The 19,202-nt window shown below is 36.6% G+C and overlaps 1 protein-coding gene across 1 annotated transcript in view; it reads right to left on the bottom strand.

The window, feature by feature from the left end:
• Window positions 1–19,202, bottom strand: part of INTS7 (integrator complex subunit 7) — a 63,418-nt gene that overhangs the window by 34,176 nt on the left and 10,040 nt on the right. The window contains exons 2-7 of the mRNA XM_037027587.1: window positions 18,263–18,392; window positions 17,296–17,442; window positions 14,948–15,085; window positions 11,746–11,792; window positions 9,318–9,517; window positions 8,726–8,848 (exon numbers count right to left, since the gene is read on the bottom strand). Coding sequence (XP_036883482.1) covers window positions 8,726–8,848; window positions 9,318–9,517; window positions 11,746–11,792; window positions 14,948–15,085; window positions 17,296–17,442; window positions 18,263–18,392 — 785 coding nt within the window. The remainder of the gene's footprint in view (window positions 1–8,725; window positions 8,849–9,317; window positions 9,518–11,745; window positions 11,793–14,947; window positions 15,086–17,295; window positions 17,443–18,262; window positions 18,393–19,202) is intronic.

The raw sequence follows: 19,202 nt of genomic DNA, 5'->3' as shown, positions 1-19,202 counted from the left end.
GCTAATTTCAGGAGGAGGACAGAAAATAGGAAGACTGGGAAATCTAAGAAGAAATATCCACTCGGCATCCGGAATTGGAGATGTTGATTTTTTCACTGATAGACTCACACTTGAATTTTGTCTCTGCTGCCCACCATCTCTGCGATCTGAGCCATTACTGAAACCTCTGAGTCTCAACTTCTTTGTAAAATGGAGGTAAAGCTTTTCATAGAATTGTTTTCATATGAAACATCTCTGGGAATGTATACAAGAAATCAGACATTGGTTGCCACTGGGCAAAGGAGATTAGTGGATAGTAGAACAGTTTAATGGGAAATATTTTACTCTATATCCCTTTGTGGCTTTTGAATTTTGACATGTGAATGCACAGGCATTAAAAGAAATGAATTAAAATTTAAAATATAAGTGGGGACCATATCTGTTATCTGTAAGACTAAACAGCTTAAGAGTCAACACACTCTGCAATCCCTACTAGCTGCTATGCTAGTTCAGATCAGTTCAGACCAGTTCTGCTATGGAGATCAGTTCAGAAACTCAGTACAAGAACTAGACTGTAGAAGAATGCACACACTTCTGTTAAGGGAGGCTACCAGAATGGTAGAAAGGAAATGGGAGAAAGCACCTAGGGTCAAAGACTAAACTCTGAGGACAGGGGCAGTGAACAGCACGGAGAAGGTACAGTTTGGAGAAGGAAGGAAGAGCGAGGACAGGTAAGTGCCAACGAAACCAAAAGAAACACCTTAACAGTGTCAACTGTGTTAGAGAGGACAGATGACACAAGTGGAAAGGGCCTTTGGATCTAGCGTTAAGTGCCTTTTAAGTGCCTAAGCAAAGTGATAGGGAAACAGATCAAAAGCAAGTGTATTAGAGAAAGCAGGGGACAAGGAACCAAAAGCAGACACAGATGCTGTTTTTGAAGTTAAAAAAAAAAGCATTTTTTCAAAAGTGACTATGATTAGGTAATTGTTAGTTTTTATTTATTTAAATACTTAGGCTATTTCCATTTAACTACTTTTTACTGCCTAAACAGTCCTGCCTGTACTGTTAATTAATTTATGCTTAGGAATAATATTCCCAACCAAAGAGCCCCAGAGGTTAAGGACTATGACCTGTGTTTATAAATATTCAAAATTATGTTTTGTAGAGTGTTCTGTGTATAACAGACATTTAACCTTTTGGTATAACCAAGAAGGAAGTAATACATTTTATATATGATAATGATATTAATAATCCTAAAGAAGCAAGAATTTTACCATCTGAAAAACTGAACAAAATGTTTAGAAAATTTATGATAAAATTATTTATAGTTATCTTCTAATCTGTCACCTATCACAGTATTGAGTACCTAAAATGCTCTCAGTAAATATGTGCTCATTTAAAGGTCCATTAATTCAAATTAGCAAGCTTAACAGAGCACATCACAAAGTTCCCCAGAGATGGTACAACAATCATATTTCAATAACAAAATCTGGTTCAAGTTCCTGTTTCAAGGATATTACCTATTACAAAATTGTTCTTACCAGGACTATTTTTCCTATCAGCAAAAAGGAAAATCGAACTCTTCAAACAAAGCCCCCTCTCTCAGGCAGCACTGTCTTCCTCACTGACTATTAAGCCTGAATTTCTTTATGCTGGTTTAACTCACTGCTCAAACGAAGCGTGTCCTGAATTACCATTTTCTGGGTCAGTTCCTAAACAGGGGTTTCTCTACTCTAGAACAGAACTGACCACCAGGGATGTGTTCCAGAAAAGACTGGCAAAAAGTTTATAATCTTTAAAGTAAAGAAAATGCTATGCTTCAAAGTACTCAGTGGCTGAGATATAACACCTCTAAACTTTCTGTTTCCATCGTACTAACTATAGAGAAAAAGATTATTAAAAGAGTTCTCAGGCTTAACTCGCCATCCCTCCTGATACCAGGTAAAGTATGACTCTCACCTGGCGGGAGAGGTAATGCCAAAAATAAAATGATGTCTTTGAGAATATCTAGAACTTGGTAACAGAAAAGTTGCATAAATCAAATCTTCTTTCCAGATAACACTGTAAGAATAGTGTAAACTATAATACAGATTAACACCAACTAAAATGGATATTTATCCAAAGAAAATATAAATATATGATAAATATTTGTGTTCCTAAAAATTAACTGGTTTTGATGACTTTAGTCATAGTACCCTGTACTTGGGCCCTTCCTTCTGTTGGGTTTCTAAAATATTCAGAATGAAAGCATTTCCTTTAAACCTGTTCCACTTGATGCCACGTAGAATTATATTACCTACGAACACACTAGTAAAAGTAACAATGAAACAGACACAATTTGCGTTTGAAATACCAAGATTCCCAAAATCAATCAGCAGCATAAGACCCACTGAGAAGAAGGAAAGAAGAAAGTAAAGAGAGAGGAGGAAGCCTTAGAAGAAGAAGAATTATTCTTGGTAATTGAGAGTAAAATTCAAATTTGAGATCAACAAACTATTATCTCGTAAAGTAAATCATTAGAAATGTTTGCCTCTGCTCTATTTCATGGCTTTCAAAAATATAACTAGGTTTTGAAAAAACAATTACTTGATCACATCCAATTAGTGAAAATCGATAGGCTCAGATTTTAGGCACAGTGGGAAAAAATTCTTCATGGGAAAAATAAACACTTAAAAGTATATATTTTAAATGAAAAGTAAACAATGTTTAATTAATAATCAATCAACTTTTGATAGGGCAATAAATATGTAATTGGAAAGGCCCTCAGAATGTTACCCCTGGAAAAAGTTCAACCTTCAGATGAATTTATGGTACTTTTTCAAAGCTATACCCTCAAGAGGTAGAAAGTTTCTTATGTCATAGCTCTTAACCACTCCTGAATTTAGAAAGATCTCAATTCATTTTAAGGCAGCATAATGCCAACCCCACAATTTGTCAAAGTATACAAAAAGGAAAACTACAAAACAATCCTACCTTTAATACTGTTTCTCAGAGCTACTCTTATACAAGCACTTTTATGTCTATGCCAGACACTACACACGGGTGGACTAAAGGAGGTTTTTGTATGGAAAACAGACACGCGCAGGTTATGATTACTACCATCACTTTATTGACTCAAAAGAGTGTTCCAACGGCACAGGAGACCTACTTTTGCCCACCCCACGCACTGCTTCCCTCCACTCTCTGGCAATCCTCTAATACCCTAGTTTATTTGCATTTCTATTTTTCTTCAAATCTCTGGCTTTGCATCCTCCATTCTCACCCACACCTTATGATCATGTTTCCATATGTGGTCTTCCCCTTTTCCTGCTGCCTTCTATTTTCCCCAGCATCTTTTGCAAGAACCCTGCTTTCTCATGACGTGCCCAAAGTAGAACAGCTTCAGTTTTGTCATTTTTGTCTCTGGCTATGTTGCAGGCTTCATTTGCTTTAGGACCCATCTGCTTATCTTTCTGGAGGTCCAGGGTATCTGCAGAAGTCTCCCTCTAACACCATACAGGGTGGGGCAAAAGTAGGTTTACAGTTGTTTGTATGGAAAATACAACAATCAATAAATAATAATACAAGAATAAACTCTGTGTTTTGCACACTCACAACTATAAACCTACTTTTGCCCCACCCTGTATTTCAAATGAATCCATTTTCCCTGTTGGCTTTCTGACAACACTTCCGATAAACTGATGACTCTTCCAACGTCTAGATCTTCTATAACTAAGGCAGATCTGTTCACTGACCTCCAGACTCATACGTCCGTGGCTCAACCACTTGGATGTGTGACACTGTAAACTCTGTGCTTAGATCTGAACTCCTTCCTGATCTTCTGCTAGAGAAATAAGCTTCCCAGCGTTTCACCCATTCTAAGTAAATTTTTTGAAGCCCCAAACCTCAGAGTCATCCTTTTTTCCTCCTCTACATATATCTGCCTGTGAACCAGTCAGCTTTGCCCTTAAAATAGAGTTCAGCAGAAGTAAGGCTTGCTTGAGTGTGGTTGGTAGGGCACATCACCGTCTCACACGAATGGACAGCAATTTGAACATTTCACCTAAAATGTCAAATGGTGTGCTTCGGTGAGATATTGTTATGTTACAGAATTACCTGTTTATGATATTGTAATAAAGAAGGGGTGTTACCTGTGCTGGACCCAGAACATTACCACTTCTCGCTGACAACCCACAACATCCATGGTTAAGGTGACTGCACTATTTTCTAACTGGCTTATTCATAATTGTCTCCTAAATGCTCTGCTCCTGCCCTTGTGCCCCTACAATGCAGTCTCAACACAGCAAGGCCAGAGTCTTTTACAACTCAAGTCGGATAACAGCCTCTGCCCCCCGCCCATTCCCTGGTAACCATTTCACTCTCTGCTTTGAAGAACTTGGCCTTTTCAGCTTCTATAAGTGATGAAAACATATTTCATCACTGAAATATTTCATCACTATTCAGCTTCTGTAAATACCATAATATGGTATTTGTTTTTCTCTGTCTGACTTGGGGAGGGGGGTAACTGGAGGGATAGGACAGGTAACGTTCAAGGGTTTAACCACTTGCAACAAATAGTCAGTCCTGCAGATCTAACGGGTAGCACTGTGCATACAGACAAAAACATTCAAACTTGCTAACAGACTAGAACGCAATTATTCAACCACCAAAAAGAAATAATCACATAATATGACAGAGGTGCTAATTATTGCTATAATAACAATCATATTACAATGTATAAGAGTATCAAATTAACATGTGTACCTTAATTGACACAATGTTACATGTCAGACACACTGCAATTAATAAAAAAGGACAATGTCCTCTGCTTCAATTTTCCAGTGGCAGCCCACGCCATGCACAGTAAAAGCTGAAATCCTTACAAAGGCCTCGAGGGCCCTATATGATCTGCTTGCTCTCCCATCCAACCTTCTATCCAATAGCATCTACTCATCTCCCTCTTTTTTTGCAGACACACTCACCGCACATTCACGCTGCTCCCTCTGCTGGCACAGTCTCCACTCAGCAGCACATGAAGTCAATGCTTCCTCCTTCAGGTCCTTCCTCAACTGTCAACCCCTTGCTGAGGGCTTTACTGGCTGCCCCATTTCAAACTCCATCTTCCACACTCACTAATCCTCTTCCCTGACTTTGTTTTCCCCCACAGCTTGTATCACTACATGACCTCTCTATGGAACAGAAGCAAATGCAAATCTCCTCTAGGGGAACACACTTTCATTCTGGGCCTTAAAGAATTCCCACACATACTTTTCCAAGGAAAATGGGTAGCTCGAGGTAAAAACTACCAAGTATACAAGGAAAAGGGGTACAACACAGAACCAATAGTAATCGATAGCAGAGACAAAATCTGAAAAGGTTTTAGATAAGCTGGAGACATAATTAGTAAACCCAGAATACAGCATAAAAAGATAAGGACATGAAATATATAAAGATAAGGAACATAGAGGATTAATGGAGAAGGGCTAACTGGGCTAACACATTTAACTGGAGATGCAGAGAGAAAAGTAAGAGAGACTTGGCAATATCTGAAGGGATTATGCCTGATAATTTCCCAGGACTGCTGAAAGACACCAAATTTATAATTCAAGAAAGTCAATCATCTGCATAGTTTAAATAGAAGAAATTCACAACCAGACATTTCATAGTGAAACTGAAGAAAACCAAATTACACAGAAAATTTTAAGGGCAAGAGGAAAAAAATTCCAGTAAAAGAATTCTGCTGCTTCTCAGCAGTAACAATGGAAACCACTAGAGAGGAAAGTGGTATCCCCAATGCTCCGGGAATTCTATCGCTGGTGAAAGTATCTTTTATGACTGAGGGTAAAATGAAGACATTTTCAGACAAGCAAGTACTGAGGAATGTAGACCCTCTCTAAAGGACTGTCCAAAAGCAGAAGAAAAAGTATCCCAGAGCCTGAGATGCAAGAAGAGCAAAGGCAGTTGGAAGGTCCTAAAAACAACGAATTTATAAAACAATAACAAATTGTTTGACAAGAAAAGATAGAATTAAGACACATGACAACAATATATAGCCCTGGCTGGTGTAGCTCAGTGGATTGAGCACGGGCCTGCAAACCACATGATCACGGTTCGATTCCCAGTCAGGGCACATGCCTGGGTTGCAGGCCAGTTCCCAGCAGGGGACTCACAAGAGGCAACCATACATTGATGTTTCTTTCTTTCCTTCTCTCCTTCCCTTCCTCTCTAAAGATAAATACATTAAAAAAAAAAGACACATGACAACAATATATAAAAGTTCAAAGGGATGTAAAAGCAGTTAAAATATGTTCTAAGGTCTCTGTAACAGAATTAACTCTAGATTTTCATAAAAAATATGCATGTTGTCATTTTTATAACTAAAAGAATTAAAAAGTCTGTAAACTTCCAAACTATTCACAGAAAAATAAATGGTAGACATTAAAGGTAGCCAATAAAAAGAGGAGGAAAGAACAGCGAGACATAAAGAATACAAAAAATAGGATAAGATTTAAACCTTAATATATAATAAATCATAGTAAATGTAAATGAACCAAACACTCCATTTTAAAAGGACAAAGACTTCCAGGCTGGATTAAAGATAATCCAGTTAAATGCTCTTTATAAGATGTATCAGAAACATAATGATGCATAAAGGCTGGCAGTGAAAAAACAGCAAACAATCTACCATGTGAATACACCCAGGAGAACGCTAATGTAGCTATATTAATATCAGACAAAACCAAGTCAGGCAAAAAACACATTTAAGAGACCTAAATAATCATGAAGATATAACATGTTCATGCATTAGAAAACTTAACATTGTAAAGACATAGATTTCTTATAAATTGTTTTTTTCTGTTCACTGCAATCCCAATCAAATTATCAACTTTTTTAAAAAGGTGGAACCTGACCAGCTGCTGCTGAAATTTATATAGAATTGCCAAGGACCAACAAGCATATTTTTCGGACTATAAGATGCACCCTGTCCCATTTGGGAGGAATAATGGCTGTTAATGCGCTGTTCAGTTCTGTTTACATTTATACTGGTGAAATATTGTTATTTATGTTATTAAATATTTTACCGCATGTTTTGCTTCAAATTATTTTTCCTGTTTTCCTCTTCTAAAACCTAGGTGCATCTTATGGTCTGAAAAATACGGATAAGTACAAGTATCCGTAATATATTCTGAATAACTACAAATCAACAGAAGAATAGACAAGAAATGTGAACGGCTATGTCACAAAAGGAGAAAATTCAAATGGTCAATAAACACTGAAAAAGATGTCTAAATTCTTTAGTAATCAAGGAATTAGAAATTAAAACTACAGCTTCTAAATTGGTAAAAATGTAAAAAGTCTGATCATTCTACATGTTGGCAATTAAAAGGAAAAATCATGCAACCATATAGATGAATGTTGCCAGTACAGTGTTGAGCAAAAGAAACAAAAACTCAGCAATATTTTAGGGAAGCACACACAGATGGTAAAGTTATAAAGAGCAAAGAAATGATTATCAGAAAAGTCAAAACAGTGGTTTCTTTTGGGTAGGTGTTAATGTTCTGATCAAGGAGGGTGGGAGGGAAGGAGGGTTTTGATCTTGCAGTGTTCTGTTTCCAGCTGGAGCGTGGCTACATGGGTTTTCAGGCACAATTCTTGAACTATTCAATATACATTTAGCATATTTTCCTGAATGTGTGCTCTAACAATAAGGGAAACAATGAAAAGGAATAATACCATGACCGTCCCTGGTTTGGTTCAATGCACAAGTTCCTCAGGGTGACAAAAGTGACTGGACACATTCTCTTCTTGGAAAGACAGTATTGTTTAGTAGAAAAAGCACCAGATAAGTGCTTTTAATTCAATTCTTAATGAAGGCCTCTTAAGAAACTCTCTTAAGCATACTAAGTCTCTCAGAACTCTAATTTGCTCATCTACTAAATGCAAAAACTAACAACTGCCCTTATTTTTTTAGAATATTTGTGGCTATCCATCTATAATATATTGAAATATATTTGGAAAAATTGCAATCAGAGAAACAAACACAGCACCTTAGTTTTAATAATCTGAAATTCAAAGGTTGTTATACCATAGTGTAATGATACCAAGAGATAAAATCCATGAAAATGAAGGGCTAATTCTAAAAATCTTCGACTTCACTTTAAATAGAATTTTTAAGAAAATGGTGCATCTGTTATCAGCAATATGGAAACAAATAGGGTTACATTTTGGGGGGAAAAAGCCCAACAAAATAATAATTTAACCTCAGGAATGCTATAAAAAGATACCATAGTAAAAGTCTGGAGAATGAGATCTGCTCTTGTATATTTACAGAAGAAAACTTAGGAATGTTTTTTGCTCTCTGTCAAAAGGAGAAATACACTTTGCCAAGTTACCCATCTTGCATCCTCTCCCTAATAAGTCATAGCAGCACCAAAATTATTCTCCCTAAATTGACTGAAGGAGACAGGAATAAAATAAACAATTTAACTGGCCTTCTCAATTAGCCTGATAGAGCTGCTTATGTGAAAATTAACAAGAAATTGAGAGGCAAGTCTAATTCACTAAAACAAACAAACTTTAAATGATAGAAGTCTCACGCATTTACTTTGCCACGTACAACTTCTGTAAATTCAACAGTGTTCTCAGAATTTTTCATATTTGAACACTTAGATGATGACAAAGATGACATAAAAAATTGAAGCAAAACAATTTATTACAATGCTATATTTTTTCTATATAAATTATTAATTTTAAAAATTCTATGTACCTGGATGTTTTCCCTACTCCAAGTATGTGGTGTTTTATTTGCGAGTAATTTCAGATCTTGAATAGCAAGCCTCTTTACTGCTTTCCTGGGGTCATTTTTCAAATACTGCAAGAGAAGCTGAATCTACAAAGGAAATAAGCCACACAGTTAACAATACTGTCACTGAAATTACCATCAGGGGAGCAATGTTGCTTAGTGAAATTTACAGACTTGAGACAGGACTCATTTCAAAGTGCAGCCCTGTCATTTATCAGGGCTGCCATGTTTAGGCCTCGCTCTCTTTGTGTATGAAATGATACCGTCCTTTAATTCATAAGGTTCCAACACAGGGCCTGGCCTTCAAGACTCAATCCTTTCTTTATGCTCCATGCTCTGCTATGTACCCATCTCTACCTCATTTCCTCAAGGAGTCCCAAAAATCAGTGTTGCGAATACAGAGAAGGAAAAAACAAGGAAATTAACAGATCTTTATTAGGGAAAGGATATCTTAGTATTATCAACATGTATGAGTTAATGAGTTATTTATCTTTTATCATACACTTAATATGCAAGATTAGCGAAGAAAAGGTCGTTTAAAAAAAATCAAAACTACCTGCTTGGGTGTATCCACCAAAGATGAGGCTGCAAGCAGAGTGAAGGTGTGCAGAGAAACGATCACCATTTTGGTGGAAGGGTAGGACGTGACCAGCTGCTGCAAAAGCTGACGAGCGCTGGAGGCCAGGATGGCGTCGTGGTGCATGTGCTGCAGGATGGGGATCAACTTCAGCTTCAGGTCCACAGGTGTGGCTAAGCCTGGGCACACAAAGCGTTCTCAGGATTTGGGGTCATCCTCCTGGTAACAACTCGCACGTACAAGTTCTGACTCAACTGGCACAATAACCATTTAAAAACAAATCGTATCCTAATACGATGTTTAATCAGTGCAGTAGTTTTTTCCAAAAGTATTTATCTTACCATGAATTGTTCAGTGACTATACAACCACATCCGATAGGAGAACATGCCTTTAAAAGGCACAGTGAAAAGCAAACTCATTTTGTTGCCTATTTCTTCTCATAGCATACTAAAAAGGTACAAATACGTTTATCTACGAGATCTGTCTGAAAAAGTGCAGCCATTGTTAAAATAACAAGAATGATTTGTGTGACATCATTGTAACCTAGCAGGCGAAGAGAGTGGACTAGAATGTGCATGCATGAACAATGATGACTTTACTGTACTAGTCAGTGGGGGCAGTAGACAAGGTTGAGTGAGCATGTGTACTGTGCGGCTGTCACATTCAAAATGACTGAGTAGAATAACAAATCTGCATCAAGTTTTGCATTAGGCTTGAACATTCCTCTGCAGAAACTATTTGGATGATTCCGAAGCCTGCAGCTTTAGGCAACTGGTGACTGGCTTCGTCACAACATTGCGTCCTCTCTGGCATCATGTCCCATGCAGTTTTTTGGCAAAACACCTAATCAATCACCCAGGGGACTCAGCCCACTACAACCCAGATTTGATGCCTAGCAACTTCTGGCTTTTCCCAAAACTAAAATCACCTTTGAAAGAGAAGAGATTTCAGACCATTGATGAGATTCAGGAAAATACGGCAGAAAGTTAATGGTGATTAAAAGTGTGTGACGTCCCAAGGGACCTACTTTGAAAGGGACTGAGGCATCACTATTGTAAGTACAATGTTTCTTGTGTCTTGTATCTTTTTCAATAAATGTCTTGATTTTTCACAGTACATAGCTGGATATCTTCTGGACAGACCTCGAGACACACACATACTCAATGGCTAAAATTTGATATTTACAATTTCAGTGGTTTCCTTCAACATTATGTCAAAATCAAGATGTGAAAAGACTATGCATGGAATGGTTTTGAATTTCTGTGAATTTTGCATAGCGGTGCTATTCTTTACTGCATGCACAGCTGGAACTCCATGAGAATTAACAGCAATGCATCTTTTCCTACCAAAATTAGCACTAAACAAACAAACAAACCCCTTTTCTTATGCAGCAGGGTTTTGCAGTGATAAAGATCAAAAATTGTCATTTGTAATATAGTATATATATGCCAAAAGCTAATTTATACTCTGCAAATCACTGGTTTTCCCACTGCAAAATGACTCTTAGTGTGAACATATGATAGCATTTCAACTTCGGCTTACATCAACAAACTCCCTTGCTATTTGGCCTCTACTTGGGTTTGGCCAAAGCACAGAACCCCAGGAGATGGGAGGGAGAAGAATGAAGTCAGAGTATTTATTCCCTGGTTCCCTCCATGTAGGGTCATATCACATTCACCGACGGTCAGTCTTTCAAAGTGACCCTCTTGACACGACTCCAGCTTTCCGCTAACCACTCCCTCCCCTGCATCCTAAAGAGGCGCAGGACTGCACTCTCACCTATAGTTTACCCTGCCCGTATGTTTGTAAATGGTTCCTTCATCACATACTCCTTGGATTATCTTAATTCAAGTATGCCATCTGTTTCTTTGCTGAGATCACGTCTGAAAGAGCAGGATTCAATAAAACCCTGCTCCACGATGCGTGATGCTTCCTTCTAGAGACAGCCCTTTCTGTAGGAAAGCCTTTTTAGGATGGTAGAAAAAAAGACACAGGGATAAAGGGAAACAGGATAAAATTCAACCACTGTATCTTGGTCTTCAATTTAGTCATTTTATTTCCTTCTCTGTAAAATAAACATAATAGCATTGCCTATACAAGTCTGACAAGCTGCACAATTCAAAAGGATGTCATTTACAAAAATACGAAAATACAAAGGATGTGGTGTCCCCTAGAACGGTGCAGCGCCGTAGCTCCTGAGCTCCCTTTTAAATGGGGCTAACACACAGGAAGCTAAGCATGGAAGATGGCATTAGAAAACTTAGAGCATTCATTCATAAAGTATTAGTTGAATGAATAAATGAGTAAATAGTGACTAGCACATAGTAAGTACTTAAGGTTAGCAGCTATTATTAATAATACAAATCCCATCAAGTCACTTCATAATACTAAATAAAGCATACATACCTTGAATCATCTCACTAATTTTGTTACAGATTCCTACAGCAAAATCCCTTTGGAAAGAGAGAACAGCAAAAACTTTAAAACCAAATAATTAAATTAAGATTTTCTAAGGACTTAAAGAAACACAATACAATTAGCACTGGAGAAATGCCAATACACATTCCAAAGTGTAACTAAGGCTCCAAAGGCAGGGTGCTGGGGGTGAGGTAAGAAATGCAAATGAAACCAAAACTCCAAGCAGCATATGGGTTTATGCCAACGCTGTCCTCACTTGGTATTCAAGGAGAGATGCTCTGATTTATGGGTGTTGCTGCGATTTGTGTCACTGAGTCACACTGCCTGAGAGATTCAAGGCTACTGTCTCAATCTATTATGTTTTAGAATATACTTTTAATTAAGAAAAGCTTTTAACACACTAGCTGATCACATAAGAAACAAAGTACAGTAGGAAACACAGATAGACTCTTACTATAGAAGCTGAACTATTTTAATTAGTCATGTATTTGTAACATACATGTGCATTTTCCAAGGTACTGCTTTTGATTCAATGGCAATAGAAATATCACAGAATGTTGCAAAAGTATTAATAACATTAATATATGGGATAAAATATAATATATAGAGAAATATAATAAGAGATAATAGGTTCAAACCTGGCTTATTTATCCATAATAAATGATATGTAGGACATAACCTACTGCCCTCACTGATGTGGCTAAGTTGGTTGGGTATCATCCTGCAAAGCAAAAGGTCACTGTTTCAATTTCTGCTCAGGGCACAGGCCGGGGTTGTGGGTTCAGTCCCAGGTCAGGGTACATACAAGAGGCAACGAACTGGTGTGTTTCTCTCACCTCAATGTTTCTCTCCCTCTCTTTCTCCCTCCCTTCCCTTCTCTCTGAAAACATATACATAAAGTCTTTAAAAAATACTAAAAAAAAAGACATAAGCTACTTCCCCTCAGTAGAAGCTTTAGACATTTCAATGGATGTCTAAATAAAATATTTCCTGCTACTATGGTATGATTCGTCATTTTCAAATCAATTCTCTCACAAGTGAACAGTGGAGTTTTCTAGAGGCTGCGTGCTATATGAAGACAGCTATCTATTGACAACTAATGGAATGCATGATTGTGTATTCTTTTGTTTGTTAGAATTTTCAGTGGTAGCTTGGTGTATAAATGTGTTTCCTGAGACTAACTCAGTTTGCTCTCAATTATTCTATTGTGCTCTTACTCTCTCTGACTACATCCATTATAATCTCAGTAACCTCATTATCATTCAATGCATCATAATTCTGAAATCCTGAAGTTTTTCCTTATCCCTATGCAGAAATTAATAAGTAAACTTTGTTGCGCTTTGCAGTAAAATTTTGAACTGTTTAGATAAAATTTTTAAAAATTTTATTGCTTTTGTTTTAGAATTTAAAATATTGTATTCTAAAATAAAATTCATATGTAAATTACTTTTTCTTATACTTAAGGAATGAGTTGGCTTGAAAAAGAGATTGACTCCTTTTCTCAACCCAGTTCACCACAGTCGCCACTAGAGGGCATCTCTCCTCTAGTTACCCTCAAAGTGCTCCTCGGACCCCTTCTGAAGGCACTTGGGCTTGGATTTCAATTCAGGTTTTGTGACTCAGGAACTAGTTCTTTAAAAATATAAACTCTTAACCTTTTTTAGAACAAGTTCAATGTGGTTATGGAAGTAGACAGGGAAAGAACAGAATTAAATTCTCAAGGCCTGATGGCCAGTTATTCTCATTTGTTGAAGATCCAAAAATTGGTAAACTGAGATACTAAAAACCCATCGGTATTAGTTGAGATACCTGATCTCAGGCCAGGTCATCCATCTTCCTCTGGGAAAGAGGTTTTTGTTAATTCACACTCTAATACAGTTAGATGAGCCCTTCAGGCTGTCCACTGTACTAATTTTGGTATTTTTTAATATTACAAATTACAAGCATATACTGAAGACTGGTATATCAAAAACTGCTTCTACATAAATGTTAATTTAAATGTTTATTGATCATTAATTCTTTAAGTGAAGAATCTTGCTGTTTCTATGTTACTTACTCTTAATCATTTCCCAAGACAGATAAAAAATTCCACTGATTAAAATTAGCTTCTGATAACACAAGAGAAAAACTGAACCAAATATGATTCTAGTAAATTTAATCACTAAATTTTAAACTTATCATTTAGTAATTACATTTAGAAAACTACTTTTGGAGTCACTGTACATATTTGATCTGACAGTGCTAATCGAATGGTAATTACTCACTAGATAATAATACCTCCTTGTCAATAAAAGCAATTTTTAAACGTTCTCTCAATATCAATGATACTCTCAATAATAAAAAATTTCCAATTCTCAAAAGCACAAATAGAAACTGTATTTAACTCAGATATTTCACCTCCTCAATTACTGCCACACCTACTGATTCTGAGTAGTAAGTTAAAAATTATATGCTTTCTATTCTTTACTCTCCTTTTCCAGTGAGTAATCCTGGACTTCTAAGGTCTGATAAAAGCAGCCGAAGAGAAGAATACGCACATAAATAAAAGGTGAAGAAAGAAAACTGATTATTTCAATTTCTCAAATTTATCAGAGGGTCTTAATGGAAATGCTATTTTTTATTCTAAAAAATAAATTTAAAACTTGCTCATGACAGGATATGGAGAAATTTATAAAAAAAAAAAAAAGATTAGCTCTGATCTTACCACCCAGGGACAATGTTTTACTATCCACGGCTCTGTAAGAACATGACTTCCCAAACAGGTTAAGATTGGTTTCAACTCAAGCTACTACTGTCTTTGTCAAACTGCATACGGCTCTGCTGCCAAACAACTTAACCTGAGAAGACGGTAAGAAAGCGGAGGTTCTGTATCAGGGCTGTGTGTGTTTGGGGAAGGCTCTTCAGCAAACACAGCTTCTGCTATCCAATAACGCCTTCCCCAGCTACTCTAATCTGCACTGAATCTGTCCCTCTGGAAACTGATTTCATTTATACTTAATGCCAACTTTTGTACTCAACTATGCTGTTGTGTGTATTTAAGTTTTGCTTCCCCAACATGACGTAAATACTCTTGGAAAACACACCTTGCCATTTACATTTTTCTGTATTGTTTAGTATTTTTACATATTGCTGAGTTATTCTCTCAAAAGCTCTTCTTAAAGAGCCAAATGCTTGAATGGCCTAAGCTTACTTTGACTGTGCAGAAAAGTTTGCAGCAGCAAAAACAGCAGCTTCGACTTCCACATTATCATGTGAATCCAGACTCTGACGAATACTATGATGAGCGTTTTTCCTCTCAGGAATTATTGACGCTAGACTCCCCAACATCCTACAGAAACAGAGAAAGCAAGGAGCATGAAAATACAACAAAGTCGAGGTCAGGAAAGGAAGAAGCAAGGCAAAGCCAGATTACTAAAACTAAGGTTTGTAGATAATCCATAATCTCAGGTTAATAAAGCATCAACTTTAGGAATCAAGCAGTGACTGAACTTCTAACCACTATTCCATACTTCAACGTCAGAAAAATTAACATAGATTTTATCTAATACAAGCAAAGTTTTAAAAAATCATCTTGAAGTACATCCTAGGTATCAAACACAACCCAGAAAAGAAACTTTTAAATTATTAAAGCATTAAAATATCAATTTCCTAGTGCTGCATAAAGAAGTCCAATTTAACAGAGCATTAACAGTCTAACTTTTTGGTATTAAGCACATCCACAAAGTAAAAAGAGTAAGACTTCCCAACATCAGTAAATACTGGTACCATGATTTTCAAATCCATCCTCAAATCAAAAAAACTCATGCAAAGGATGCTCCCTGGCACTTATATCAGAATCTGCAAGGTTGAGGAAGGAAGAATTAGAAAAAAAAACAAAAAACCACAGTCTGTTTTATAATAAAATCATAAATTCAGAAAAGAAAAATTCTATTATTTGTAACATAAACTATAGAAAAGGTAAGCTTGAAAAATCTTCCCAGCAGAAAGACAGGGATTTTAGAAGGCTATAAAAATATTTCAATAAACAAAAACAGAGTTCCTACAATGACAACCTTCCTCAAACTCAATGTCCTGAGTTACCCTCCAATGTGACATATCACCTCCTAATTATTGTGTGGAGATATAATTGATTGGACACAAATAATACAGCTCTTATAAATAAGATATTAAAATGGACTAAATATGTAATTTAATTTCAATTAGAAAAGAGAGTTCTGAAATTAAATTATTTTATAAAATATACAACTTAGATTATTTTTCAAAATATGTAAATAACAAATGGCTATTAAGCTAGTATTTTATACAAGATTAGACCAGGCTAATATTAACATATCTTGGTGAACAGATTGTTACTATGTAATATAAAAAAGCCAAAACAAAAGCATAATCCCATATGACACTACTTTCTGAAATATTTCTGGTAATATTAGAAATAATTTGTAGCACTACATTTCCAATGCAATGAGTATTTCCCATCTTCTTCTTCCACTTGTTGTTTTAATCTCTAAGTCTAAAGTAATGGATGAAAAATAACACATCTTTAAAATACGAACCACAAAAGTACTTAATTCTGAACAAGAGGGAAGAACCGTTCCCGACATACAAATACGGACACTCTGGGGAGAAGTGACCCCTGCACTTCGGGGTCAGAAGGAGTGCTGCCTGGAGAGAGCAAGTCTGAAGCGAGCCCTACAAAAATAAGAGCGGTGGGAAAAATGTCCTCGGGGGGAGGGTAAAAAAAACACGTGCACCAGCATACAACATGGCTATTTACGACTCTCCTCATGTTTATGTGGACTTTATTTGAGGCAGCATATATGTACTAATACATTTCTCTAGTTTGTTTTATCTAATTATATAATGAATATACATTAATTGAAAAAGCTTATAAAGTACCAAAAAGCATTAAAAATTATAAAATTCATAAACATAAAAAAAGAAACGACTCCTATAATTTAGGGATATAAATTTTGAAAAAAACAATCCCAAAATTATACATGATTCCACAGACAGCACAGCTAAAAAGAGAACATGGTTCAAGCTGCATATAAAGCTTACAATTTTTTTTAAATTCTAACAAAATTTAAAAATTTTAAATGCCAAGAAAGAAAAGACTGAAGAAACTATAGTGGTTACATCTGGCATTCTCCAAGGAGTTCAAATATAAATTATTGTATACAAAAATGAGTGGGTAACTACAGATGAATACAGGAAACTGACACAAAACAGTAAGAACAAGATCAGGAAGGTCAAAATAAGCTAAAGCTAAGCTACACTTAGATCCTAGCTCTTAGGATCTAAAGAGCTACCTACACAATGTTCCAAAAGCAAGTCAGGCAACAACGTACAACCAAAACAATATCATAGGGGATAACTAAGGAGCATTTATAGGTTAGAACAGTTATGACATTTTTGCATTCATTGAGTCCTAGATGAAAAAAATAAATTCTGAATATTCAAAATGAAAAGGTAAATATATTGGTTACGTAATTATAACTCAAACATCTTGTGGTGAATCATAATAGCAACGCAATATACCGGAGTGTGATGGCTCTCGCTACAGGATCATTACTATGAATCACAGAAAAAATTCTCTTCACGAATTCATCCACATTTAGAATCTTCTCCAAATGCTTCTCACTTTGTTGAGTAACTTTAAGAACACAGAGCCTCAGGAAATTGTTTCTACAAAAAAAAAAAACAAACAGATAAAATAAATGAGACCATTTTAGGAAAGTAATATTTAGTTAGGAATCCAAATGACATTACTAATATTCCATTTGTAGCCCTGGCAGATGTTTTCAATCTCATTTGTCTCGTCACTAAGCGTCCCTGTCTATAGCGTTTCAGGTGGGTACCAAGCACAAGCGGTCGGCAAGACTGCAGTCCTGCTGCAAGACACCAAAGCGGCGGCAACACAAGCAGCCCTGGGGCAGAACTGAACCTCATCACATTCTAACCAAGGCCGGGAGGTCAGACTGTCTTCCTCCTCTCTCGAGCTAATTCTACAACATCTTTTCTCCTTCAGGTCTGAGCTGGTGTGTGTGTAACCACATGAGCGCTTGGAGAATGGTAGAAAGAAATGAGCCAGGATTGCTGGGGGGAAAAAAAAGAGAAATGGGTATTTTATGCAGTGCTTACATGTTCCAGGCACTTCGCAGTAACGTGTAATCTGTTATAAAATAAGCTATAAAACCAACAACTTCTCCAAATAATCAGTACAAAGCCACAGGTATTTTGAAAATACATAATAACATATTAAGGTTGTCTTAATTTGATTTATCCTGTTACCCAAAGAAATAAGTACTCTCTAGTTTACACCCTTCAATTTTGCTTAAAATGGCATTAAGTCTTCCACCAAAAAGTATTACACACTACCCTGTGTGTCCACTAACATGGTAACCAACACGCAGAAGTCCTACGAGTCAAAGAGAATAAAGGCCACAAAACAAAACAAAGATACAAACAACGTACTTTGGGATACCATGGATTCAAACAGACTTACCCAACTCTGAAAACATCAGCTAACTTCAGGAATGCAGAATTGATGAGAATAGGGAATGGATACTTTTGAAAGAGCCTGGGAAAGCGAACAACTGCTTCACATTGTTCACCAAGTTTGCCAGACCTTAGACCTATGAAAAACATAAAAACAGAATAGCTTATGGGTTTGTGACTATAATAAGGCAAAACCAAGAAATACTAACACAGTATTATCCAGTAACATTATATATGCAGTAAAATAATTCTTAACAATAGGGTAAAGTGCAACTGTAATTCATTACCTTTTTAAAAATATAAATGGCATATAAAATAATAATTTGGTATATTGTCACTTTTAGATAAAGGACAATGGGAAAGGCCCTGGCTGGTGTGGCTCAGTTGGTTGGAGCATTGTCCTACAACTGAAAGGTCACAGGTTTGACTCCCGGTCAGGGTATATGCCTAGCTTGTGGGTACTGCCCCAGGTTGGGGTGTGTGCGAGAGGCAACTGATTGATGTTTCTCTCCCTCTTTTTCTCCCACTCTTCCTCAAATCTTTTTTAGAAATTTAAAAGGGCTACAATCATACCATGTGTGATCTCTGATTGATTAAAGCAGGACTCAATAAGAGAAAAAAATGTGAAAATATATAACACATTTCTAAATAACCCATGAATGAAAGAGGTAATCAGAAGGAAAATTAGGAAATTATCCTGAACTAAATTAAAAGTATCCCAATCTGTGGGATGCAGATAAAGTAGTGCTTCAAGGAACATTCAATGTGTTGACTCCAAGAAAGAAGATACCTACCAAGAAGGTCTTGGGTGGCCAACTGGGCTCAAATTTAGAAACACTCTAGCAACCGTTGCTAAACAAAGGCCTCTCATACTGCACTCAGGCTGCACTTCAGGGAGAAACCTGCACTCAACTGCCTGTCTACATTGTGTTCTTGCTGTCTGAGCT

This window comes from Sturnira hondurensis, unplaced genomic scaffold (assembly GCF_014824575.4).
Source record: "Sturnira hondurensis isolate 20B ecotype Veracruz unplaced genomic scaffold, ASM1482457v3 Scaffold0019216, whole genome shotgun sequence".
Classification (NCBI taxonomy): Eukaryota; Metazoa; Chordata; class Mammalia; order Chiroptera; family Phyllostomidae; genus Sturnira; species Sturnira hondurensis.
The sequence above is the reverse complement of the archived record's forward strand: the minus strand, read 5'-3'. Positions and strand labels throughout refer to the sequence as shown.